This window comes from Typopeltis vanoorti, chromosome 4, assembly GCF_054136105.1.
Source record: "Typopeltis vanoorti isolate ZY-2024b chromosome 4, IOZ_Tvanoo_1.0, whole genome shotgun sequence".
NCBI lineage: Eukaryota > Metazoa > Arthropoda > Arachnida > Uropygi > Thelyphonidae > Typopeltis > Typopeltis vanoorti.
In genome coordinates, this window is record NC_143552.1 from 124,308,709 (window position 1) to 124,335,928 (window position 27,220).

Genomic DNA, 27,220 nt, shown 5'->3' on the forward strand with positions numbered 1-27,220 from the left:
AATTCAACAGTCTGTGGATATAGAGATATGACAGGCTATAGTGGGCAGCACGATTTTGTAAAGAGTAGGTCCTGTCTTAGTAATTTGTTCATACTTTATAAAGTGACACAGCAGAACTAGATAAAAGAGATGGCTACACCATGATACTGCTGGATTTTGCAAAGGCAATTGACAGGTGAGAACAAAACATTTCACTCCCAGAAAATAATGCTCCATCTAAATAAATAAATGATATATATATATATATATATATATATATATATATATATATATATATATATATATATATATATACACACACACACCACTGTATATGTATAATTTATATATTTAATTATTTATATTTATCTATTGACTATTCAAGATTAATTTAAGAATTATGATAGTAAAAAAATTATGTAAAAATAGTATTTATTTATTGTTATGATATAATTTTTTACATATCTTTTTCACATAATACTATTTTTTACATAATTTTTTTTTATTTTTTATATCAGACGAGATGGTGATGACATTAAGAAGAAAATTATGCATGGAAAAGTACAAGGAAAATACAGGAAACGAAGTCCAAGATGGATAGATCAAATCCAAAGGATCTCAAGACTTTCCTTGGAAGAAGCAACTGCCATGTCAAGAGACAGAAGTAGATGGAGAAACCATTGTTGCCAAGGTCACGAGTCTTCAGGCACGAGGAGATCGATGAAGAAGAATTTATTGTTACTATTAGCAGGAAAAAGAAATATTCATAAGTTAAATCCATTGAAATACAAAATGGAAATAAAAGAAAAGTTTTATTTAAAGAGATGATATAAGCAGTGTGCGTGAGTGTGTAGTCATGTTTGTTTTAATATGTGTATGTGTGTTTGTTTCAAACAGAGTATTATTTTCTGAGAGCAAAATATTTTTGCTCCAATTCAAAACAATTTACTGGAGTAAAAAAATTGTGCTCTGGATTGAATCCTTAAAGACAGATACCTTTAATCTAAACAGAAATTGCTTCAGTAGGTTAGAAATATTATTATTAAACACTTGTAGCAAGGCTTATACGTTGATCATACATAATTGGTAATTAACTTAAGGAAATTACAACGCATAAAATGGATATTAATTAAAGGAAACTTTAATGAATACCTTCAATATTTCGGCAACATCACATTGCCATCTTCAGGAACATACAAATATGGTATGTGCACGCAGGCACTAACAAAAGCAAATGAGGAAGAAGGCAAGAAACTAATCTTGTTCCTAAAGTCCTAATGGTGCCCCCTAGTGGGCTAATTGGGTTGTCTTAGCCGTTGGGCTGAAGTTCTTATGATGCAAGTCTCCCAAATTTGGGGCAGTCTCATCCACCCAAATTTGTTGAGGTTTGGACTTGAACTTGCTGCGGTGTATTATTTTAGTTTTCTTCCAACGAATTCTATGGCAGGTATCTATGGCATGGTCTGCAAGCCCAGAGTGGCTGTACTGGTGAAACTGGATGTAGTCTTTATGTTCTGAAATCCTGATATTCACTGTCCTGCCTGTTTGGCCAAAGTAGGACAATTTATAGCTGCAAGGGACCTGGTATACACCAGGTAGGTGTAGGGGAAATGGTTGGTCTTTGATAGAGCGGATAAGGGATGCCAACTTTTTATATGGTCTATAACAAGAAGTTAGGTCATATTTTTTGAGGATATTGGTTATTTTCTCAGAGGTGCCCAGGATGTAGGAGATGGTGATAGATTTAGTGTAATCTTTATTGTGAAAGGGGGGGGGGGAGGTTGTGGTTTACTGGTTTTAGTATTTTTTGGGGGTTGTAGCCATTGGCTAAGAAAGTGTTAAGTATGTGGTTTAGTTCAGTGGTTAGGGCATCATCATCTGAGCAGATAAATTTTGCCCTGTTATATAGTGTTTTAATAACCCCATATTGTTGTGAGGAGGAGGGGATTGCTGGTGAATGTATCTGCCTGTATGGGTGGGTTTTCTATAAACAGAGAAAACCAAAGATCCATCAGGCTGGCGAGTGATTAGAGTGTCTAGGAAGGGGGAGGGTGTTGTTTTCCTCTTTTTCCAAGGTGAACTAGACCCTGGGGTGTTGTTGTTTAAGTGTGTTAGGAAGGAGTGGAGTGTATCTGAGCCAAGTGGCCAAATAACAAACACATCATCCACGTACCGAAGCCAAATAGTGGGTTTTTGTGGGTCAGAGTTTAAGGCTTTCTCTTCAAAGGTCTCCATAAAGAAGTTGGCCATGGGTGGGGAAAGTGGTGAACCCATGGATGTCCCCTCTATCTGTTTGTAGAATTTTTCTTGCCAAACGAAATAGCCTGCGTTCATTGTGAACTGAAATAGGGCTGAGATATCGGACAGAAATTTGGCTTGGATGAGCTCTAGGGTTTCCTTGAGTGGGACATTTGTGAATAGGGAGGAGATGTCAAAACTGACCATTATGTCAGTGTGTTGGAGTGAGAGGTTTTCTATACTTGCTTTGAGTGGGCTGAGTTTTTTATGTGTGATGGTGTGTTGCCAGTATAGTGTGTGAGCGCTTTGGCTAAATGTTTGGCTAATTTATATATGGGGGAATCAATGCCATCCACTATGGGATGTAACGGCACATTTTGTTTATATATTTTTGGAAGTCCATATAATTGGGGGGTGGGGGTCTAGAGTTAAAAGGTTTAGTTTGTTAGTAACTTCCACAGGCCAAGAAGTGACCTTCTTAAGGAGTCTGTGGAGGGTTCTGACAGCTGATAGGATTATATTCAATAGGGAGGTAGGTAGTACGGTCTAATAATAAAGCCTTAAGCTTACCTGTGTAGTTGAGAACCACCATGGCGTTTCCCTTATCCGCTTTGCTGATTACTATTTTTTTTTGTTTTTCTTCATTTCTAGTAGTGCTGCATATTCGTCTTTGGATAAGTTGGTATTTGGAGGTCTTGCTTTGGTGAGAATACCAGTTACATCCAGTCTGACGTTGTTGGCGATATGGTTAGGAATGTTGCGGATCCCAAGTTCTATTTGGATCATTATTTCCTCAGCTTTTTTTTCATGGAAATCATCTCCCCATGCCTTCAAAAGTCTCAATATAAAATTTGGTTTCATTCTGTTTATTGGTTTTAGCTACAGATGCCTCCAAAGAGGGAAAGTTATTTTATGGCCACTCTGTACTTGCTTGCTTGTTACATGTACATATTTGAATCATTTTCCTGTATTGAGCTTTTTATTTTGCATTCATGAAAATAAAATTATCTACTATAAGATTATTTTTTAATCATGCTAATCTTAACAAAAAATAATTTCTGAGAATTTTTGTCATTGTTTAAAAATAAAATATCAAGAATGAAATTTTGTCCTGCTGCAGTATTTTGCAATAAATTAAAATATAAATCTTTTCAATATGTTAGTAAACAACATTTACTAACATAGTTATAGTTTTAAGCTGTGACCCAGATTTGTAATTGCTCATGTTCAAATTGAGCAGTAATAACTGCTATGTTCTCTAATGTTAATAATGGACTGGGGGGGGGCAAATAATTTATTAACTTACTATTAACTTAGTTTCATAGCTGCATCTCAGAGCTACTATGCCAGCTACTCTCCACATAAACTCTCTACTGTAAACAAGCATATACTTTTCCACGTTTGTAATTTCAATACTTATAATATGAGAACAGTAAAGGTTCCATCATTAACTAATATTTAGTTTGAAAAGTTTACTGACTGACAGTTCAATGCATATATATATCCTTTCAGAATAATGGATTTTGCATCTTTTTTTTTTACTGCAAAAGATAGAATCATCAAAACAGAAAAATGGCTACCATAACATTAATATTTGCTAGTGGTAATTTAAAAAATAAAACTATGTTTCAGAAGGTTTTTTTTTTACTACTAATGGCATTCTTAGGTCATAACTAACCTGAGCAATATATAATGTTATGCTTAAATGTGTAAACAAACAGATGAATCAAATTTGTCACTTTAAGATACTTCTGAAATTGCCCATAGTAATTTTGTAATTTATAGTGACTATTATAGTACATCGTAATTCAGTGCTGGAAAATTAATAGAAGTTGCACAAAACTGAAAAATAAATTGTAACCAGTTGCAGAAAAACAAAATGTAACTTGCACAGTATTTTTGCCAATATTTTTTATTGGCAAAATTTAGGATCAGGTATATTTATGATAATCATTCTTATAAACAATTTTTTCTGCAAAAAAAAAGGTCCCTAAAAGGCTTTAGAACCATACTTTACAAAAGGATAATCATCACTTCTAAAATAACACTTATCACTTCTTCCCTCTAAAGTACACTTAAGACAACCTTTTTGTTTATTTTCTTCAAATCTATTGAAATATAAAATGGAAATAAAAGAAAAGTTTTATTTAGAGAGATGATAAAGAGATGTTAATGAAATTTATAATGATATCAAGAGCACTAGGTACTGCGATAATGAAATTTGTTGTCACCCTGAAATCACAGGAAAGTGCAATTTTAGGGACCTTTATTATGTGAAAAAAAATCCACTATCTAAAGCCATCATTTCCCAAGCTATTTGGATAATAGAGTTCACTGTATAATGTAATTTTCATTACATTTCAGAATATACCGAAGACCAGGATTATCGTACGAAATTATTGAGAGTAAATTACTATTTCTTCTTATTCATCCTAGATCAGTGCACTGCTGAATGAGGGTATCCTCCAAATTTTATTCAGTTCACTCTCCTTTTAGTTTTCATTTTATCATCATCTATTTGGTCTATCCATAGGTCTCCATGCATTACTAGACCATTAAGTATAGTTTCGAGTGATGTTCCCATATCTATACTTACTTTTATACATGATTTCTTAACTATTGTGGCAAAGAAACAATGTACATTTCTCCTCGTTAGTTTTTCTTAGTCCCTTGCAATTATAATTGCATAAATATTTCCTGGAAAACTTAGTAGGGAAGTTCTCCTGTAATCTTCACATTTAATTTGTTTCTTTTTATAGTTAGATATTATGAAAGATATGGAAAATGGAATTGACACGCTGCAAGGTATAAACATCTGATGGTCTCTAAGTGAACACTGACCATATTTTTCTCCATTTTTCACAGAGAAACTTCAATTTCTGAACCACATCTTTATACTGCATAATTCAGAATGCCTGGTCAGAAAACTGAATTTCAAATTACAAGAGTATCTTTCATAATATCTAACTATAAAAAGAAACAAATTAAATGTGAAGATTACAGGAGAACTTCCCTACTAAGTTTTCCAGGAAATATTTATGCAATTATAATTGCAAGGGACTAAGAAAAACTAACGAGGAGAAATTTACATTGTTTCTTTGCCACAATAGTTAAGAAATCATGTATAAAAGTAAGTATAGATATGGGAACATCACTCGATGTTCCCATATCTATACTTACTTACATTTTATAGATCTGGAAAAGGTATAAGATGTCAAGAGGAAAAACTGCTCAAAATGCTATCTTTGTATGGCATAAAGAGGACACTATATGGAACAATTCATCAGTGATTCATGATATAAACACCACCTGAAGAAATTAAATTACTGAACTTACCAATACTTTGCTGGATTTCTAACATTATATGGATAATACAAAAACTACAACTTTGACAAACCATTAATTAGATGTCTAATGTCCTACTAAGGTTTCAGAATAATTCAGAATAGTCAGTAAATTCAGAGAAGTCAGGCTAAATATGGACAAGAATGACTATCTCCCAGATCTCAAGTTAATATAGTCACACTCATATCAAAGTCTGAATGTGTGTACATGGATGTTTTCTATAAACAAAAAAGGATAACAAACAATTTAGTAGCTACATAACTAGCATGGCTAGGAAGGGTAGTATGTTAGTTTCTTTCCTACAGTGAAATGCATTTTTGGATGTTGGCTGTTTAAATATACTGAAAGTATATCTAATGTCCAGACCAAATAGCAAACACATTATCAGAACATAACCAAACTATTGGTTTATTTTTAGTTGTGTTGAGTTCGTTTTTTTCCCTAGAAATTCCAAGCAGAAACTGGCTGAGGAAGGGGGGGTGAGACCTACAGTAGTCCCACTTAACTAGAATTCAAATATACCAGGGGAAAATGTAACTCAATAAGGTTAAGGGTTTCAATATCAAAACTGACCAATATCTTTCAGGTTAAGATTTTTTTTTATTGTTTTTAAAGGTAGAATTTTTAGTAAGGCAAGGACAGTTGCTTGTGAGGAGGAGAAAGTGATTTTGCTAGTGAATTTGGGGATCTCATATATCTGAGATGGTTTAACATAGTAAGTTTTTATGTGGCTCTCACCCATGAAAAGTTTTTAGAAACCTATAGCACATTTGCACCGAGAGTAGATGGTAAAAGTTCCATTTGGTTGTTCACTGTGTCATGGTGAATATAGATGCATGTGCAGGTGATAAAACAGTCACCGAGGGTTGTTGCAGTTCAAGATTCAAATATCCTTGCTAATTGCCAGAGTACTACCTAGGAATCTGTACTTTCATTCACCTCTTCCTTACATACATAAAGGATTGCTCTCACTAGTCTCAAATCCATAGTTCTATGTTGATAGTACACTCCATTCCTCATTGACAATACTTGCTGTGCCCAAGCATTTCAAGTTTGAATATGGCAAAGGCAGTTTGAAAGTAGTCATAATAATAATTTCATTCAAAGACAAATAATTATAAAGATGTTTATTTTTTAATATTTGCATTATAATAAATTGCAGACATGAAACATTTTGTTTTAAATGATTAAATAGACTGTTATATGAATTCGACAGCAGAAACAAAAATTATGAACATTAAGGTGAATGAAACTGTTTCTGTTGGGATGAAGTTAGTTTGCTGAAATCCAGGTCTATATTTTTTATATTTAGCCATGGGGTGGGGGTGGGGCTCCATTTCAAGAACACTTTTGTGACACAAACACTGATTGAGATATATAGATGCATGTGCAGGTGATGAAACAGTCACCGAGGGTTGTTGCAGTTTAGGATATAAGTGATTCCAAAATCTAGCAGAGTTCTGACTGTGTTGTTGGAAATATTTGAATATAAGGCTTTTTTTTTTATATGTTAAACAAACCCACAAAATGGTGTAAACCTATAGTGCAGTAGTTTGACTGTTATACTTTTAATGCAAACAGTTGTTCGAAACATACAGTTGGAATGCAGTCGTGCTGTCAAGTAGACACTATGGAGGTGAGAATACTTTTGTCTAAAGATTTTTTACTGAAAAATTAATTATATGATAGACTTACACTTATCTGTAACAATATGGCAACTAAAATGTAAAAGTAAAAATAAAAAAAGTAATCAACATTAAACAAAAAAAAGTGCTTGCCTCATACCCCCCCCCCCCACACACACACAGACCTTTTGCATACCCATGTGTATTACACTTTGGCAAACTGCTCTAAAGCCAAGTTTCCAGATTAATCCTCAGCTACCTTGGTGCTAATACTAGTGCACTATAGGTTTACAACATTTTGTGGGTTTGTTTAACATAAAAAAAAAAAAAAGCCAGCATTATTTCAAAGCCGAATGCAGAAACTATTAAAGTTTTGTAAAAAAAAAAAAGTTGACCAGCGCGCTTACGGGAATCCACTCGCTGGCATTCACGAGTTGCCCTAGCATGGATCACTTAGAAGACATGAGCGATTGCCCAAGCGTCCATATATTCGCCTTCTGTTAGTTCATTTTGCAAAGAAGGCAAATATATGGATGCTTGGGCAAGCACTCATGTCTTACCACTTAAGACATTAGTTCATTTTGCAAAGAAGGCAAATATATGGATGCTTGGGCAAGCACTCATGTCTTCTAAGTGGTCCATGCTAGGGCAACTCGTGAATGTCAGGGAGTCTATTCCCGTAAGCACTCTGGTCAACTTTTTTTTTTTTTTTTTTTTTACAAAACTTTAATAGTTTCTACATTCGGCTTTGAAATAATGCTGGCTTTTTTTTTATGTTAAACAAACCCACAAAATGTTGTAAACCTATAGTGCACTAGTATTAGCACCACGGTAATTTGAGGATTAATCTGGAAACTTGGCTTTAGAGCAGTTTGCCAAAAGTGTAATATACGTAGGACATGTGGTCAACTTTTTTTTATGAAACTTTCATAGTTTCTACATTCAGCTTTGAAATAATGCTGGATTTAATGTCCACTTGATTTATATAAATTTGCATTGCTGAACTGAAGCCTTTTGGCTCTTTATTTTAGTAAATAAAACAAAAAAAGCTTAAATAGTAATCTCCTTGTCATTTTAGTAGGGTGAGAGAACTTTGTTCGACTTCAGTACTGCAAAAACTTTGTTTTAGTAGTACTGAAGAATAGGAATGCCTGCTCCAGTAAAGAGCATGTTGAAATGATTTAACTTCCAAAATTACAAAGTTAAAACAGACTATTAGACAGACAATGTGGGAATTACAGAATGCTGAGCAGCTTTTATAAGAACATCCATTTATAAGAAAGAATCCACTGCCATTAATCTATACCTACCCTCCCCGCCCCCCCATTTAGCAAACTTTTTCCAGAAAATACTTACCATACTTTCATATCCTTGGTGTGGTTATGCTTTGTTAATATGATGACATGTTTTCCATTTGGCTCTACAAGCAAGATACTTTGGATTCTTTTGTAACTTACCTTAACAGCCAACATCCAAAATTCACTTCACATTAGAAAAAGAATCAAATAACCGTTTGCCTTTTCTTGAAACGTTAGCCTTCACTTGCCTTTCACATGGTTCATTTTTTATAGAAAGACAATATGTATAGGAAGATATCTATATAAACAATCACATTGTCATCCAGCTCAACAGTGTGCAATTCTCAAAACACTTATGCACAAATCCACGGCTAATGATGCAGCCCCCTTCCAGAACCCAACTATCTTTACCATGCTTTCCTGACCAATGGCTATAGCTCCCACCCAATAGATAAAATACTATATGGTCTCCCCTACTTCTCCCTTCCCAAAGACACAAGAACAAAACACCACTATTTCTATTCCATATATCCAAAGTACATCTGAAAATATAGACAAAATAGTAATAAAATATAACCTTCACACCATATTCAAACCATGTGTCAAATTAGCAACTCTGATCTGTTCTTCTAAGGACATACTCCATTCTCTAGCACATCCTAAAGTGTAAATGAAGTTCCCTGTGACTGTGACAGGAAAATCAATTAACATCTGCATTGGAGAACATAAGAAATACATTTGCTACCATTATTATGGCAAGTCGGGACTGGCAGACCACACTTTAGACACTCTTCACATAGAATGGTTAGAAGAAAATCAATGTGCTATATAGAAGTCCTTACAGGTCAGAGAGACTATTTTTAGAGTCAGCAATGGTAATAGAGCATTCTCCTAATCTCAACAAGTATGGCTGCATTAATCTTCAGAAATTGGGGAGAGTCATCTTAAGATCAACTCCTACACAACTGTGGTATTTCTTTTACATAACATTATAGAGCATTAAACTGTAACATGTTGTTTTGCTCTAGGGATGCTGGTTTTAAATCCAGGGAAATATAAACCATTTAATAAATATTCTTTTATAATTTATTGTTGTAATACTGTTAAAATTTAGTTATGAATAAGGAACAGGTGTTTCCAATTATGAAAATTAATGTTATATAGTTGATACTAAAAAAACCATGGAATATATTTTGATTGCAACAACTGTGGCATTTCTAATATCAATTTGAGAATTTATAACTATAAATCTTACATTCTCAGTAGGGAGACTTCATGCATATGAAATCAATCTCAGAGTTCAAAAACAAACAGAAAGAAAAAATTCTGGGATATATTATAGAAAAAACTAATATCCATTCAACACTCTTCTGTTTTATTAATTGGATAACTATCATTAGAGGTAGATGAGATGAATTTTAATGCCTGGTATGAGCTTCCAGTGTTGAACACCCCTCCACCTTGTTCTATCTCCTATTTTCATGTATTGAAAAATTTCTTCAGTATCCATTCTCTAAACTCCTATTAGCAACATGTGTTTCAATTATTTAATTACATCTGGTCTTTTTTTTTGCCTATCAACCAAATTTTATAGCTTGCAAACCCATAATCTGCAGAATGTTCCTGAGAAGGAACATTCTGCAGACCTATCACAAACTTGGTCACTGCCTATGGAACTTCTCCACTGCTTCCCAATCCTCAAAGAAATGCTGGCTACCAAATATGTATGGAGTATTCCAGATATAGTCATATCAAAGCCTTACACACACACACACACACACACACACACACACACACACACACACACACACACACACACACACAAAGAGAAAGAGAGAGAGAGAGAGAGAGAGAGATCTTCCTTACTTCTACTCAGTGTGTTCATCAACATACAAGTAATATTTTGAGCTATTATACCTACTTTTGCAATGTGCTTTCTGAACTTCTCTTCCACAATTACCCTCAAATCACTATTTTCTTAAATTTCTTATAATCTGGTTGGTTCCACCATCCCTGCATGGATCCATATATCACATTTATTAAATACTGCCCTCCCCATTTTCACACCAGTATAAACGATTATATATTTTCGCTCAAATCACTCCACACACCTAGCATGCTACTTAAATAGCAGTTGTCCAAATATAAAGGGTAATACTGTAGAGTGTAATATTAATATTTAATGTCTGCCCATCAACCATCCTCTTATCCATGTCACCAAATTCATATCAATCTCCATCTACTCCAGTTTATGTAGTAAGCATCCATATGCAGTAGCCTATCAAATGTCTTGCAATATCATGGTGGCAATTCCCTTAATCCAACTTAACCGCTACTTTATTATACAAAATATAGCTGGCCAAGCAGTGAGCATGTTCACATTTCAATCAACAAGCTGCAGGTTTGAATCTCACAGTAGGCATGGATGTTTGTAGTTTAAGTGCAATGAATTTTACTGCCCTGTATGAGACTACCAAGGTTTCAAAAATTCCATTTTAATTGGATGGATAAAATATGATATTCTATGAGGGGTAAAATGGCTTTGTGAAGAGTTGGTCATGCCTTAGTAATTTATTAACTTTTTATAATAGAGTGATAGCTGAGTTGGATAAAGGAAATGGCTCCACAATGATTCTGCTGAATTTTCAAAGGCATGTGACAGAATACCACATGAAACTGTTACACAAATTAGAACAAATGGAGATGGATATGACTGGTTAGGTGTCTATGAGGGTGACTGCTGGAAAGATATCAAAAAGTGGTATATGAAAGATCAGAACCCAGGAGAAAGCATGTGGATAATAGTGTGCAGCAAGGTTCCATGCTAGGACCTACTATTTAATTTGTACATAAATGATATAGGAAATAATCTGAAAGGAATTATTCAGTTGTTTGCTAATGATGCAAAATTAGGTAGAGTAATAGTTAATCAAGATGATATGGAGAGCTTGCAAGATGATTTAAATAGGCTGTCAGTATGGGCAAAAGATAATGGATATTAGTTTAATGCAGATAAATGCAAAGTTATGCATTTTGGGATAAACAGATTCGATGGTGTACCACAATGATGGAACTGTATTCCAGAAGACAAATGAAGCTAGGGATTTAGGTGCAGTGATTGACAGATGGTTGAGAGTTTAGAGGACATATTGTAAATGTTGCTAAGGTACCTGGTAAGATTACTTGGCTATTGAATAACACTAACAAGTAGAGATAAGTTATTACTTTCTTATAAGGCCTTGATACATCCACATCTTGATTACTATGCTCAGGTATGGTCTCCTGAGTTTCCTGAGGATGAGGAAGTGGTGGAGCAGCTTCAGAGGCAAGTGACCAAGATAGTGAGTGGTCTCTGAAATGTTCCCTATGAGGAGAGATTGAGATTGATCTATAGTTATCTATAGAAGTTGGTTAACCATGCTACCAGCCAGGTAGCGTGGTTAACCAACTGGTTAAAAATCCATTTTGACATCCTAATAATATTTTTTCACTGTATATTTTGTGTGGACAACATGGATCTCCCTCAATGAGCCTTCGGACTCCATGGAGGCACCCATACAATAATAAAATGAGTAAATTACTAAGCAATACCTATCCTTCAAAAAAAGCTATGACTTTCCTCATTGGGATATTCAAAAAACCACTCTGAAAATGAAGTATACAAAACAAATATCACATTCCATTCTAGAATTTTGCTCTTAACTAACCTTTTTTTTAAATATTTTACCCACTACTTATGAGATACTGAGTGGTCTATAACTGGCTATATCTTGACCTATTTTCACTCCATTAGGATCCTGCCAGTGCTGAGTTTACAGTCTGGCCAAAACAATTGTCAATGCTCTTATGCTTTTAATGCAAATGTAGCAAAAAGCAACACACATCAAATAATTAAATTAGCAATTAAATATTTCTTCTCTCAAACATTAGCTTCAAAAGATGTTCCAAAGAAAATTAAAGTTTATCTTAAAACAGCATGTTTGTAGTCAAAAACTGAGAAAATGAAAGCAACTTTCAGATATTTATAGTTATTATGGAAAACAAAGAGTAAGGTTTGTCATTTGTACTTACTTTAGAACATTAGCTGGCATCATCTGGGACTCGGGTGCAGCTTCAATTAATGATTGCCAAGTATTTGTAGAATTAGGTATTACAAATCCAAATTCAAAAAACCACTCTGAAAATGAAGAATACAAAACAAATATTACAAAAAAAAAAAAAAAAAACTTTATTTTAAATATAAATTTTTCCGAGTTTTTAGAATTATTTTGAAGCAATTGCTTTATTTAACTAAAGATATGAAAAGCAATAAATAAGCCGCTTGCCAGCCTGGGTGGCTAAGTGATTACCATATCCACTCTCTAACCAACAAGCTGTGGATTTGAATTCCATCATGGTTTGAAATGTTAGTGATTATCTTTAGGTGGGAGATGCATTTCATTGTCCTTAATCCACCCACAGTACTAATTCACTATAAGTTTACAGCACTTCACTGGTAGGAAGTTGCATAAAAAAAAAAACATATCTTTAAAGCTTCCAGGGATAGATGTTGAAAATAACTGAAACAAGATTTTAAATTAGCAGAACTGTTACGCGAATTATTTATTCAGATATAGCTGCAACAGTGTGTGTGTAATCACAAAATGTGATATCTGCGATCACTGACCATTCAGAACTGTATGTGAGCTACTTTACATTTGCATTTTTTATTTTGATAATTTTCTAAACTATCAATTGACTGGAGAATTAAAAATCTTGAGTTTTATCATGTTTCTGTTTCTAATGTATAACGGAAGGTATTTGATTTTAAGTGGACAGGTTGCAAACAGAAGGCTTCACAGATTATTCAGCAATTCTTGTGACTGCAGTAAATGGATAGGTAAGAATATTTCTATGCATATATTATATTCTATTTGTCATTATTATTATCATCATCATCATAATGGTAATTATAGATCTAGACCATACTGGTCTGTTCCAGTCTCATTATCCATCTAATATCCTCTTGAGGTCTACCTGGTGTTCTCTTTCCAATTGGTTTATATTTTATTAATTGTTTAGGATATTGGGCGATGGCCATTTGGTTTACATGTTCTATCCAATTCTGTCTGTAATTGTTTAGTTTTTCTTGTATTGATTTTATTTTTAGTTCTTTTAAATTATCTTTGTTCCTTTTTTTGTCTAATAACGTGTATTTTGCAGTTCTTCTCATGAATCTCATTTCACTTGTTTTTATTCTTTGTTTATTGTCCAAATTTCGCTGCCATATAATGTAGGCACTGCTAAAGTATTGTATATTTTCAAGCATGTTTCTTTTTGTACAATATTTGGATTGAGTGTTCAATTTATCAGGCTTATAATCTGTAAAAATTTTGAATTTATTAAATTTGCCTTTTTCTCCTCCATATGATATTTCACATCCAATATAGATGAAAGTATTTATCCGTTCTATTATTTCATTATTGACTGTTGAACTTCTAAATTGGTTTGTCTGCATTTGTCCATCCACAAAATACCATTGTTTTAGTTTTATCTAAGGAAATTTCCATTCCAAACTGTTCTACTATAACATTTAAATTATATATTGCTCTCTTTGTTAAATGTCTTCCTTATCTGATATTACTACCTGATCATCTGCAAATAACAGTGTTTTCATTTTGTTATTCTGGGGAAATTTCTATACCTGGATTGTTAACAATTGACATTTATGACTTTGGGGGTGAAGCAAGATACTTTTCATATTCCCCGCTATCTGTTGTGGTTACAGTGAAGGTAAAATTTATGAGCAGATTGCTCGCCCTGAAAGGACATGGAGATTATGCATCACTAAAGGAGGCTAATATAGCTTTTGGTCTTCTATATTTGAATATGTCCGTTGGATCGTATGCTGCAGCTTGCTGAACCAAATCGTTGGGATGTGTGGACGTCTTTAGGAAAAACTTGGATGCTAAGGATTGTAGAAAAGAGAAAATATAGGGAATATTTGTGTCTCTGTGGAGTCGATTGTTTCTAACATACCATGGGGCGTTCAGAATCATTCTCAAGCACTTGTTCTGCACTCGCTGTATTTTGATAATGTTAGCATTAGAGGTGTGGCTCCAGGCCGGAGAGGCATAGGTGATTATAGGACGAATTGTCATCAGGTATAGTTGCAATTTGATTCTGTTGCTGAGCTTGCTATTTCTATTAATTAGCAGATAGATCTGCGCTATGGCTTTAGATGCCTTTGTGCACACAGACTTAGTGTGCTGATTGAAAGATAGCTTTTTGTCGAGAATCACACCCAGGTAATTTGCTTCTGTCTGCCAGGGAATTTTAGTATTGAATAGTAACACATCTCCTACAGAAGACATTGGCCTTTTTGAGAAAAGAACGGCTGAGCTTTTCTGGGGGTTGACTTCCAATCTCCACTTAGAGAACCAACCTTCCAGCTTTAGAATGTTTTCTTGAAGCTTTCTGGTAATGAAATGGGGTTTGAGAGATCTGGTTAGTATTGCTGTATCGTCTGCATACAGGCCCAAAATGGAATTGTTTCAGGTGTTCCACTGTATTAATATTTCATTAATATAAATATTAAAAAGGTGTTGGAGAGAGATGGCATCCCTTTCTTACTCCTTGGCTTATAGATTGTTTTTCAGACATTTTTTTTCATTTATTTTTAATTCATTATCTTTGTATATATTCAATACTGCATGTAGTTAAATATTAGGTATATTTATTCTTTGTAATATATCAAACAGTATATATCTTTTTATTTTTTCAAATGCTTTTTCATAATCTATAAAAAGATGAGTTTCTAAATAAAATCTTTTCTCTATAAGTAGTTTTAAACAAAAAAGCTGCATCCATTGTAGAGCATCCTTTTCTAAATCCATTTTGACATTCTATTAATATTATTTCACTGTATATTTTCAATTTTTCATTAAGTATTATACTATATATTTTTGTAGCATGTATTCAATAAACTAATACCTCTATAATTAGCAGGTTATGTTTTATCTCCTGTTTAAAATAAAGATATTAATATACAGTGGTGCCGCACTCGTAGTTCGTATTTAATTCATTCCAGAAACCCATTCGAACTATGAATCGTCTGAAGTCCGAATCAAGATTTTACATAAGAAATAATGGAAAGCAAAATAATCCGTTCCCATATCCAAAAAATTTCAATATTTTTTTTAATTTTATCTATTTTATATTTTTAATGTTAATAACTTAGAAAAAATTAAACAAAATATTTTGTTATATTTATTTTATTATTTTAATTATTACAACATAAAAATAACAGTGAAGAATATTTTTTTAATATAAAAATCAGACGAAAATAATGCTCCCGTTGTTAAGCGTCTTCTTTCTGCTTCTTAGCTGGAGTTGAGAATGTTGATTCACGTTTTCTTTTTTCTGCAGAGAAGAATCTATCTAATGTTGTTTGACGCTGACGATTTTCTTTGATATTTTAAAAATAACCCATCACGTTGTCATCGAATAAGTTGATATTCCTAGTCACTACTGTCTTATTAGGGTGCCATTTTTTCACAATAGCTTGTGTTCTAACCCAAACAGAGAACAATTCTTGAAGGTTGGCATTGGAAATACATCCTTTGGCGTCCTTCTCTTCCATAAAAATTTCTTTTTTCCACTTCTTTTTGTTGTTGATCATGAAGATGTTGAAGTTCTGTGCTGAGTTAGGTTTTATGATCATCTATTAACTCCTCTATATCCTCATCACTCACCTCTAATCCCATAGCTTTACCCAAAGACACAATTTCATTTACAATAGACTCTTCTTCACAGCTTACTACTTCACTGACTGAAATACAATCTGGCCGGAGTTTTTTCCAAGCAGAAATCATTGTTTTAATAGAAACTTCTTTCCCTGCCTTATCGACGATCCTTAAGCAATGAAGAATGTTGTAATGCTCTTTCCAAAATTCTTTAAGCGTCAGTTCTGTGGCATTGGTTTTTCTAAGTACTTTTGAAACACAGCCTTAATATACAGTTTTTTGAAGTTTGAAATCACTTGCTGGTCCTTGTAAGTGGTATTGGGTGGCAAAACCTTTATCTTGATGAAACTGAATTCACCAACTAAATCCTCCTCTAAATTTGGGGGATGAGCAGGAGCATTGTCCTTCACTAGAAGAGCTTTTAATGGTAGATTTTTTTCCAGTAAGATAATCTTTTACAGTGGGAGCAAATTCTTGATAAATCCACTCAGTGAAAAACTCTCTGGTAACCCACGCATTCATGTTCTCCATATAACACCGAATTTGCTCTTTATGACATTGTTCTTTTTAAAAATGCATAGATTTTCAGAATGGTGAATGAGCAAAGACATTATCTTAAAGTCTCCACTAGCATTACCACAAAACAGCATGGTAATTCTATCTTTCATAGGTTTATATCCTGGTGCAGTCTTTTCTTCTTTTGTGATATAGGTCCTTTTGGGCATTTTTTTCCAAAAAAGACCTGTTTCGTCGCAATTAAAAACCCGTTGAGATACAAATCCCTCACTATCCACGTACTCCTTAAAGGTTTTTACAAATTTGTCTGCTTCTTCTATATCAGCACTCGCAGCCTCTCCGTGCATGACAACACTATGGATCCTAGTTTGTTTTTTGAATTTATCGAGCCAGCATCTACTTCCTTTAAACTCCCCATTTTCAGCACTGGTCTCAGGTATGCATTTCTTAAGTTCACTATGCAGATGTTTGGCTTTCTCACAAATAATTCTCTCTAAGTAATTCACTAAGTAATCGCTTCTCGTTTATCCAGACTAAAAGGAGTTTTTCCATCTCTTCAATAACAAGTGATCTCCTGGAGGTCAATGTTGTAATGTTTGCTGCTTTTATTGCTTCCTTATTCTTAAGAATACTACTTATTGTTAACTTTGACATTTTAAACATCGTCGCCAGATCCATCAAATGTGTACCGCTTTTGTGTTTCATGATAATTTCTTTTTTCATCTCAATTATCGATACTACAACTTTTCTTTTAGGTTTTGTTCTTTTTACATTCTTGGATGCCATGGGCAATAAAAAAAATGCCAAAAATAGTTAAAAATTCTCTACACAAACATATCGGGCAATGACTAGACTGTGTAAAGTAAGAGACAATGCATAGCAAACTGAGACAGACACACACTGAGTGGGCGGGAAAGTGAGGGAGGGAAATTAGTGGGGAAGCAGCATACCCAATGGTGTGCCAAAACTGTCTAATGCTATATGACTCTGAGTTCCTGACTATAGTTCGAACTGTGAATCAAATTTCTTGCTTTCTCAAGCGTTTGAACTCTGGAACGTTTGAAGTTAGAAGCGTTCGAACTATGAGGCACCACTGTACTTGTATTCCATTCCATTGGTATTTGTCCATTTGTACATATTTTATTTAAAAATTTAAATAGTCTCTATCTCCAGTCAGAAGTAAAATTGTGATAGAAAATAAAATTTTAGAACAAATTAACTACATCAAATACCTTAGATGTGCTGTAAAAGAATCTGACATCGATATCAAATTTTCAAACCAGAATAACAAGGAATAATCAATGATATTTTCAAACCAACCTAACCAAGTTCAAAAGCATGCAAGAATAAGAGTTTATAAAAGGTTTTGGCAAGACCTTCTCTACTGAATGGAAGTGAATTATAGACCATACAAAACTGCAGAAGAAAAAATAATAGAAAATGGAGAAATTAAATTCTTATAAAGGACAGCAGGCTATACACTCTGGATTAAAAAAAAAAGAAGTGCAGAAATATGTAAAGAATTAAAAATAGACTCAGTATTGGACAAAATATATGAATATCAAAAGAAGTGGATTGAACATATTTAAAAAATGGAGTTTAAATCTACCCAAAAATATTCTCTAATACTGCCTGGTTGAAGGATATAGACGTCGAGGTAAAGATGGAATGAGACTGGAACAGGTCACTAGGTTCCTGTAAGGATGATTATGATGACAAATATGCATTGCACTGCAAATGATTATAAATTAAACTGATAATAAAGCCAATAAAATAATGAACAAGGCAAATAACCCAATCATCATCAATTTCCTGATATGTAACCCCAAGGGGATGTTTAGGTTACTAAACTACATGATTAAATTTACATTATTATTAATCTCCTATCGACAATTTTCCTCCAAATCAATCTATTACTTGTGAGCACTCCAATATTGTTATATCTAACATTACATGCTTCTGAGGCACTTCTGACCAAATCAATACACCTAGACCTAGGTCTTCCTCTTGGTCTCTTTGTTACCATCTTTGCATCAAACACCTGTTTTGCTAACCTTTCTTTACCCGTTTCAGATTAGCTCTGCAGGCATATTCTTTGAATGCTATTAATGTTAAGTTCCTTTATAATATCTTCAATTTTAATATGACTCTGCCAGAAATGCCATTGGTTCACTGCCCTGATTTTTTCTCAGAACACTCATATCCAAGCTCTAGTCCTTGACACACTCTCATTTCCAAGACAACTCTCAGATCCCCAAGTTAAGCTGGTTTGAACACTGCCTTGCATATTGCTAGTTCAGTGTTTTGACTACTTTTTCTCTTATTTCATATACAGTTGACCCTTGAACAACATGGAGGTTAGGGAAGCCGACCCCCAATGCAGTCAAAAACGCACAATGACTTTTTGACTCCCCAAAAACATTTTTGGGGAGTCAAAAAGTCATATGTGCATTTTTCAAAAGGAGTCTCAAAATAAAGTCAAAAGGAGTCAAAACTGATTCATTAATTAATACCAGTTAATTTATGGAGTTATGATTTAATACTGCATCTTTACATTTGTTTACATTTCTCTCGACTACAAAAGGCACCATGCAAGTGTCTGTGTTTGTGTGTGTGAAAGTTTTGATAAATTTTAACTTTTTATAATAGATTTGTGTATATTTTATGGTAGTAAATGATGAAATAGACTAGTATCATATATTTTATGCATTCATGATACACCTAACTTTTTCTTAAATTTTTCGATATTTCTAAGTTCCACGGTTTGTCTGAAAGTTTTTTCAAATTGTCGCAAATCTCCAAAATATTTTCCCATATAATTATTGAAAAAAATCCATGTATAAGTGGACCCGCATAGTTCAACCCCATGTTGTTCAAGGGTCAACTGCAAATTTATTCAATTGCATCCACACAACTTCATCTTTGCTTATTCTATTGTCTATTCCCATATTTCATTTCACATCTTCACTAAAAATTGTCCGAATATACTGAATAAGGACTCGTGGACCAACAGGGCCATAAGGGGCAATCATCTTGATTGTAAGGGAAGCGGCACTCCCATGGACCCCTAGCTGGATCTATCCTCTCCTTCTTCTACTTTGAGGAAGACCCACTTACTTTAATCTTTCTATAAGGCCTTATCAGTCAACTCTTCTTACTTTATGACCCTTGTGCTATTAGAGTACTCGAGGGCCATGGGGTCTTTTCATTTCTGGCCTTACAACTATGTCCTCTCTATAAACCTTACTATATTTCTTCTATAATCTACCCTTTCCCCTTCAATATACCCTATTCCTCCTATGGGTTTAAATTCAGAAGAAGGCGAGTTCAGAAGCCTTAAGGTAGCAGCCCTACCACTGAACTATTCCATCGTCAGGCTAGTCCCCTGACATGGAGAACATAACCATACTTGTAAGCTGACAGAAAAAGACAATCGGATTGAATCTATGGGAAACAACCCTGGAATGGCAAAGGGAAAACGAAAATGAAACGACAAAATATAATACACATATCAAACTGGAATGTAAGAGGAATAGCATATAAAGAAATAGAATTAGACCAGTTATTAAATGAAAGAAATTTTAAAATAGCAGTAATCACTGAAACAAAAAAGAAATTAAAAGGAACTATGAGAACTGAAAATTTTAATGTGATATACAGTGGAGTCGACAGAGACCAAAGAGCACAAGCAGGAGTCATGATTTGGATTCATAACTCCCTTTCAAAACAGTTAAAACATTATAAATTATGGAATGAAAGAATAATAGAAGCTAGAATAAAAATAGATAGAGGCTATTTAACAATAATTGGTTTATATGCCCCAGAAGAAGGAAGAGAACAGGATAATATTGATTTTTATAATCAGCTACAAAACATATATAATAAAATAAATAAAAATGATTACATAATTTTAGCAGGAGACTTAAATGCAAGAATTGGAAACACGAAAATTAATAATAATATAAGAACACATGGAGAACACACTCTAAACAGAAATGGTAAAAAAAAAGTGATTGACTTTGTAGTTTATAATAACCTAAAAATAATGAATTCCTTCTATAAACATAAAGACATACATAAATATACTTGGGCAGCAAGAGGATGGAAATCAATATTAGATTACTTCATATTAAATGAAAAGACATCAAAATTTTCGCTAGATGTTAGAGTTCACAGAGGATATGAAATAAGCAGTGACCACTTCCTTGTTAAAATAAAATTAAGATTACCACCTAAATGGCTACAAGTAACAAGAACAGAAAGAAAAATTGAAACATTTGTTTATAAAACTAGACTATTGAATGACACAAATGTACAATGGCTATATGAACAAAGAATTAACCAGTATCTAGATAAAATAAAACACAATGAAGAAATAGAAATAGAATGGCTTAATATAAAAACGATACTAAATGCAGCAGCAAATGAAAGCTTAGGAAAGACCAAAAAATTCAATAAAAGAAAAAAACTGAAGATCTGGGATGATACAATCAAAGAAATAATCAAAAAGAAAAAAGAAGCCTATCACAAATGGTTAAGAAGTAAAAGATTAGAAGATGAAATAGAATATAAAAGAATAAGAGCCATAGCTAAAAGAGAAGTCAGAAAAAGACAGAGAATCATGGAATAAATTTGTTTCTAATTTAGAACATGATTTATATAAAATAAGACCCAATGTATATAAGATTTTGAAACACCTAAATGCAGATACCAAAGAAAACATAAAATTAAACACTGAATTGAAATTAGAAGAATTTCTAAATTACTACACAGAACTGTAGACAGACAAATATTTTAAAAAAGACAACTGGCAACAATTAACGAAAATGAAAAGGAAATAACTGAAGAAGAATTAGAAATCAGCCTGAAAGAAACAAGAAACGGAAAATCACCTGGAGAAGATAAGCTAGGTTCAGAACTATATAAATACGCAGGAACAAGATTCAAAGGAAGACTCTTATTATTTTTAAATAAAATTTACTCAACTGGTATCCCCCCCAATAGAATGGAAAAAAGCAATTGTGATTCCTATCTTTAAGAAAGGTAATAGAGATGACCCTAAAAATTATAGAGGTATCAGTATACTAAATTCATGTTACAAAATATACAGCAGAATCTTAAATAACAAACTAATGAAATATTCCGAAAACTTTATTCTAGAGGTACAAAATGGATTTAGAAAAGGACGATCATGTATAGACCCAGCCTTCTGCCTAAAATTAATAATAGAGAAAAGAAGAGAATATAATTTAGAAACACATATTGCATTTATTGACTTTGAAAAAGCATTTGACAAAGTTAAAAGAAACATATTATTTAACATATTAAAAGAAAGACAAATACCAAATAATATCCTAAAAGCTGTCACAAGTATATATGAAAATAATCAAATACAAATAAGATTAAATCATGAGCTATCACATACAAGAGAGATAAACCAAGGGGTCCGACAGGGATGTCCCCTCTCAGCAACTCTTTTTAATATCTACTTAAATGAAATAATAATAAAATGGAGTAAAAATTTACATCAAGGAATTAAACTTTCATCTACAGTTAACTTAAACACTCTCCTCTTTGCAGACGACCAAATAATAATTACAAATTCTGAAGATAACTTACAGAAAGCTATTTTAAATCTAAATGAGATATCCAAAGATTATGGTATGATAATATCAACAGAAAAATCAAAAACTATGGCCTTTAAAGGACAAGATCCAGCAAGAACTAAAATAGTATTAGATAACAAGATCTTAGAACAGGTGAATTCATTTAACTACCTAGGATGTATGATCACTTATGAAAATGAAAAAGATATAAACATAAAAATTGCAAAATATTTAAAAATAACAGGAGTAATTAACTCTATATTTAAACCAAACCTAGTTCAAAAACAAACCAGGCTAAAAGTATACAATACATTAGCCCTACCGGTCTTAATGTATGGAAACGAAATCTGGACAATAAAACAAAAAGACAAACAAAGATTAACAACAGCAGAAATGAAGTTCATGAGAAAAACTGCAAAGTATACCCTATTTGATCACAAAAGAAACGAAGATATTATGAAAGAATTAAACCAAGAACCAGTAATTGAAAAAATTAAAAAATATAAACATAGATGGATGGAACAAGTTCAAAGAATGAAAACAGAAAGATTACCAAAACAAGCCTTAAAGTACAAGCCATTAGGAAAAAGAAAACCAGGACGTCCTCTTAAACGATTCAACGATGACTTCTAAGGGCGGAACAGGCCATACTAGGCCTAAATCCTTGATACGTATGATGATGACTAAAAATTGTACTCAATACAGTTTAACTTGATTACAATTAGCACTTACAATTTGATTATAATTTGATGAAAATGATATTATTATATAATATGCTTGTATATGTTACTTATACAAGCATATTATATGAATATGCTTGTATAAGTAACAATATGCTTAATATTAAACACAATTTATTTATCCATAATTTTAAAACCATACACTTAATACTAAACACAAATTACAGTTTATTTCTCTATAATTAAAACCAGTACTAATTAATGATAAACACAATTTCAATTAGTCCTTTTAAAAACCGACATAATGTCATTATGTTAGTTTTAAAATTAGTCCAGCCAATCGTTGTTACATACAAAATCGTGATGTCCAAATTGTTTAAAAAATGTTTCCACCTAAGATTTCAAGATCATTTGAAATCAACAGATTTCAAATGATCTTGAAGTCTATTGAAAATCCAGCACTTGTTTGTGTAGTGAACCACTGAAGTGAACCAACTTTCTAACTCACAAATAATTGACTTTTTTTGCAAACCCAGAGCCATTATCTTTTAGTAGATGTTTCCAATGGAAGGGTTCATTTTTAACTGACTTTATAGTTGTGGCAGTATTTGGATCTGAAAAAGTAGTTGAAAATTTTTCCACTGAGTTATACTATAAATTAAAGATTGCAAGAAATTATATTCTTGGTTTAATCCTTTATCCATGCATGTCAAGTAACTTCACGACTGGGCAATTCGTATATAGAGGCTAATGACTTCACATCACTTGCCTTAGTATCCCATAATGCAAAGCATTATATGGAAATATGACTTCTGAATTACTTCAACCCTGGTATCACTTCTGGGTCGCTTCCACTGATGAGATCTCAATAAAGTCCAAAACTGGTCTGGGTAGTGATAATGACCCCTTCCAATAATATATAGCATTATATTTGTCCATAAGGATATGCACTTTGCATTAAGGGATACTAAAGCAATGATGTGAAGTCATTAGCCTCTATATACAAGTTGCCCAGTCATGAAGTTACTTCACGAGCAAACTTTGTTTGCTTAGACTCGGATAAAGAATTAAACCAAGAATATAATTTCTTACATCTTTAATTTACTGGAAAAGTATGTAGAGAGGGGTTGGTTCCCAAGGATAAGATTAGGTTATAAACTGGCCCAAAAAACTAAATGATTTCTTTCATTTTTGTCTATTCCAATAACTACCTGAGCAATTAAAAATGCCTGAATAGTTACCAAAATTTGCACATAGTAGTTATAAAAGTGAGCAATTCCCATTACATACTGGGAATATGTGTAAATGGGAATACTTTCCTAATATGTATTGGAAATATGTGTAAATTAAAATCATTATGGCTTTTTGCTCATTACATTAATCTCGTCATTTCAAAGTTCTACTGTTGTTAAAATGTTTTACTCGATCTGAAGTTCTCCACTGAAAATGTAGCTGATGTTTTTATATGTTTCTGCCTATTTTCATAGTTTTCGTCTTTTTATTGCTGATTTATTGCCAAATTTGTTACAGCAGTTATTCGATTTAGTTAAGGAAATCTGCAGACTTGTACTGGATTCATTTAAGAGTATAAATGTCATCTGCATAAAGTAAAGAATTTGGAAAATTAACAAAGGATATTCACACTAAACGAGACATATAAAGTTCTTAGCAAGGAAATGCAAAATAAATTTGGTATGGATCAAACTTTCTTAACTGAAGCAATCTTTTTCTTTATAAAATTGGGATATCTGTCAGTGTTTAAGCCATCAAATGGAACAAATAATTCACTCCACCAATGGAACAAATAATTCACTCCACCAATGGAACTTGATAAGCCCTCATAATGCATTTGTGAATGCATCTTCACAAATTCATTAACATATTTCAAGGAGAGATATGACGTAAGTATATATGTACTGGGTGACAGAAAAGGGGGAACCCTTTCTCAATGCATCCTGATATTCTCTGAAGTAGTAGACATATATGTAATGTATGTATATATAACTGGCTTATCTAAAAGGAAACAAAGAATCATTTACCCACTCAGATCATTCAAATCACATCGAAACAGATAATCATGGTAGATGTGCATTATAGCAAAAACAGCTATACATTGAACTCCAGACCTAAGTCCCATAGAACCAATGCTATTTTAAGCTTACTATTACAAATAGTAAAAAGCTCAAAACCTTCAACAACCGTGAACTAAATTTCACAGTAAATAATAATGCCACAATCAGTAGACAAAGGAAATCATGGGAAAGCATGCACTGACAACAGAACAACACAAAGGATTTGCAGGAACCACAGATGAATCGCACAAAATGAGAACATAACAAAGTAGAAATGCACAATAATGGGAGATATAAGAAAGAACTAGAAGACTATGAAATTATAAGAATGAAAATCCAGAATTAATGTTTAAATTTCAAAATGTAGAGTAACATAATGTCACCTATAGGATATAACACAGCAATTAAGCAATCTAAGCATAGACAGGCATTTTCACCAAAATGACATCAGACTGTTATTCCTTCAGAAAAACTCTTAACTCTTTCTGTGTAACAGATAACTCATCTTGTAACATAAAAGATCAAAAAACTTTCAAGTAAACAGCATAGCACTTGATCAAGCCACAGGTGAAACAAACTGGAGATGTGACTAAGTAGGCGTAAAGCTGACTAACAGGAGCCAACCCTTCTGCAAAAGGGTTGACAGCTGTTAGTCAGTTTTAGGGTAGATGAGCTAACGATTCTTCTGAAAAGAGTGATTTACCTCATCTCACCACCAGATCCTTAAAACTGTGCTTCAAGATGCAGAAAGTACATATAACAATCCCAGAAATATTTGTAAGAGAAATGCATTACACAAATTTTCTCAGAACAGATGTGGTCCACAGCTTTTGTTAATAGTAATGATTAATCAACTGGTGTGAGTCAAGGCACACAGAATCTGCTCTTCCAGTCTGATGACATTTTAGGTACTGAGGATGCCTGGAGAATGGCTTTTATCCATGTGTTGTTAAGTTGACAATGAGGTTTGAAAGTCACAATAATAATGCAGGATTTCCTCTTGTAGAATGAATTAGGTCTACTTGTTGAAAATATACAGAATCATGACTGTTAGTCCCTAATGTTCACAATTATCACAGAGTAACAATTATGAACTGAAGAGAACATTAGAACATTGTAATGGTCAGATCAGAGTCCCAACTTGAATCCAATCTAATATCTGTGGAATGAAATAGAATGCAGAAATAGGACATAGCAAAAACAACTCCATTCGTTAGCAGAACTTACTAATGCTATAAAGCAGGGATGGAGCACAACCAGAAATTAACAGCTTAAAAAGCAGTTATTACAATGACGGAATTGTTATTAATTATTGTCTAAAAACAATGGGTGTTTTTTATATCCAGAATTAATGTTTAAATTTCAAAATGTATAGTACATAATGTCACCTATAGGATATAACACAGCAATTAAGCAATCTAAGCATAGACAGGCATTTTCACTTCACTAGTGTCCTTGGTAAATGTGGCGGTCGTGTTTAGCTAGTCTAGAAAACGTGTTTTTAAAGTTAAATATAGTGTGGCTTTTTGTCACAAATTGTGCTGCAGTTGTGCATCGGTTAGATACAAGTGTCCTTCAGTGGTATTATTGTTTGGAATTGTGTTGTATATATTGTGTTTTCATTGCCGTTTGTTTCACTATTTCAACGTGTAAAGATGGCGTCCAACAAGAAACGTACGTCAGCGGTGCGCAGGATTTCTACTTCTACACGAAAGGCTGGCTCAGTGTTAGATTTTTCGCAATGGATGTGTTGTGGAAACTGCTACATGTATGCGCCAAAGAATGTGAAGGATCTGTGGTCGGTCTGGCTAAATGAGAAGAACGAAAATGTTGACGTATGTGAGGTGTCTGGATAGGCTGGAGCGTTTAGGAATGGAAGCTGACATTGTGACCATAGCGGAAGAACTTCGGCGGGAGTTTATGAAAATGAAAAATGACCTTCATCTTCTTCATGAGGAAGTGGAAGTGCTCGGTAAGGAGATACCGGAAGTTAAAACTGAGTTTAATGTGTTAAACAGAGAAATCAGGACTATAGAGGTTACATTAGCTGAAGTAACTAGAACAGGATTACATATGGGTAAGTCTTTGGTGAATGATGCAGTAATAAATAGTATGGGAGTAATTGGGAGTCAACAAA

At 33.3% G+C, this 27,220-nt stretch overlaps 1 protein-coding gene across 1 annotated transcript in view; it reads right to left on the reverse strand.

The window, feature by feature from the left end:
* Window positions 1-27,220, reverse strand: part of PrBP (Prenyl-binding protein) — a 132,302-nt gene that overhangs the window by 11,024 nt on the left and 94,058 nt on the right. The window contains exon 5 of the mRNA XM_090391445.1: window positions 12,557-12,662. Within this exon, the coding sequence (XP_090247571.1) occupies window positions 12,557-12,662 (106 nt within the window). The remainder of the gene's footprint in view (window positions 1-12,556; window positions 12,663-27,220) is intronic.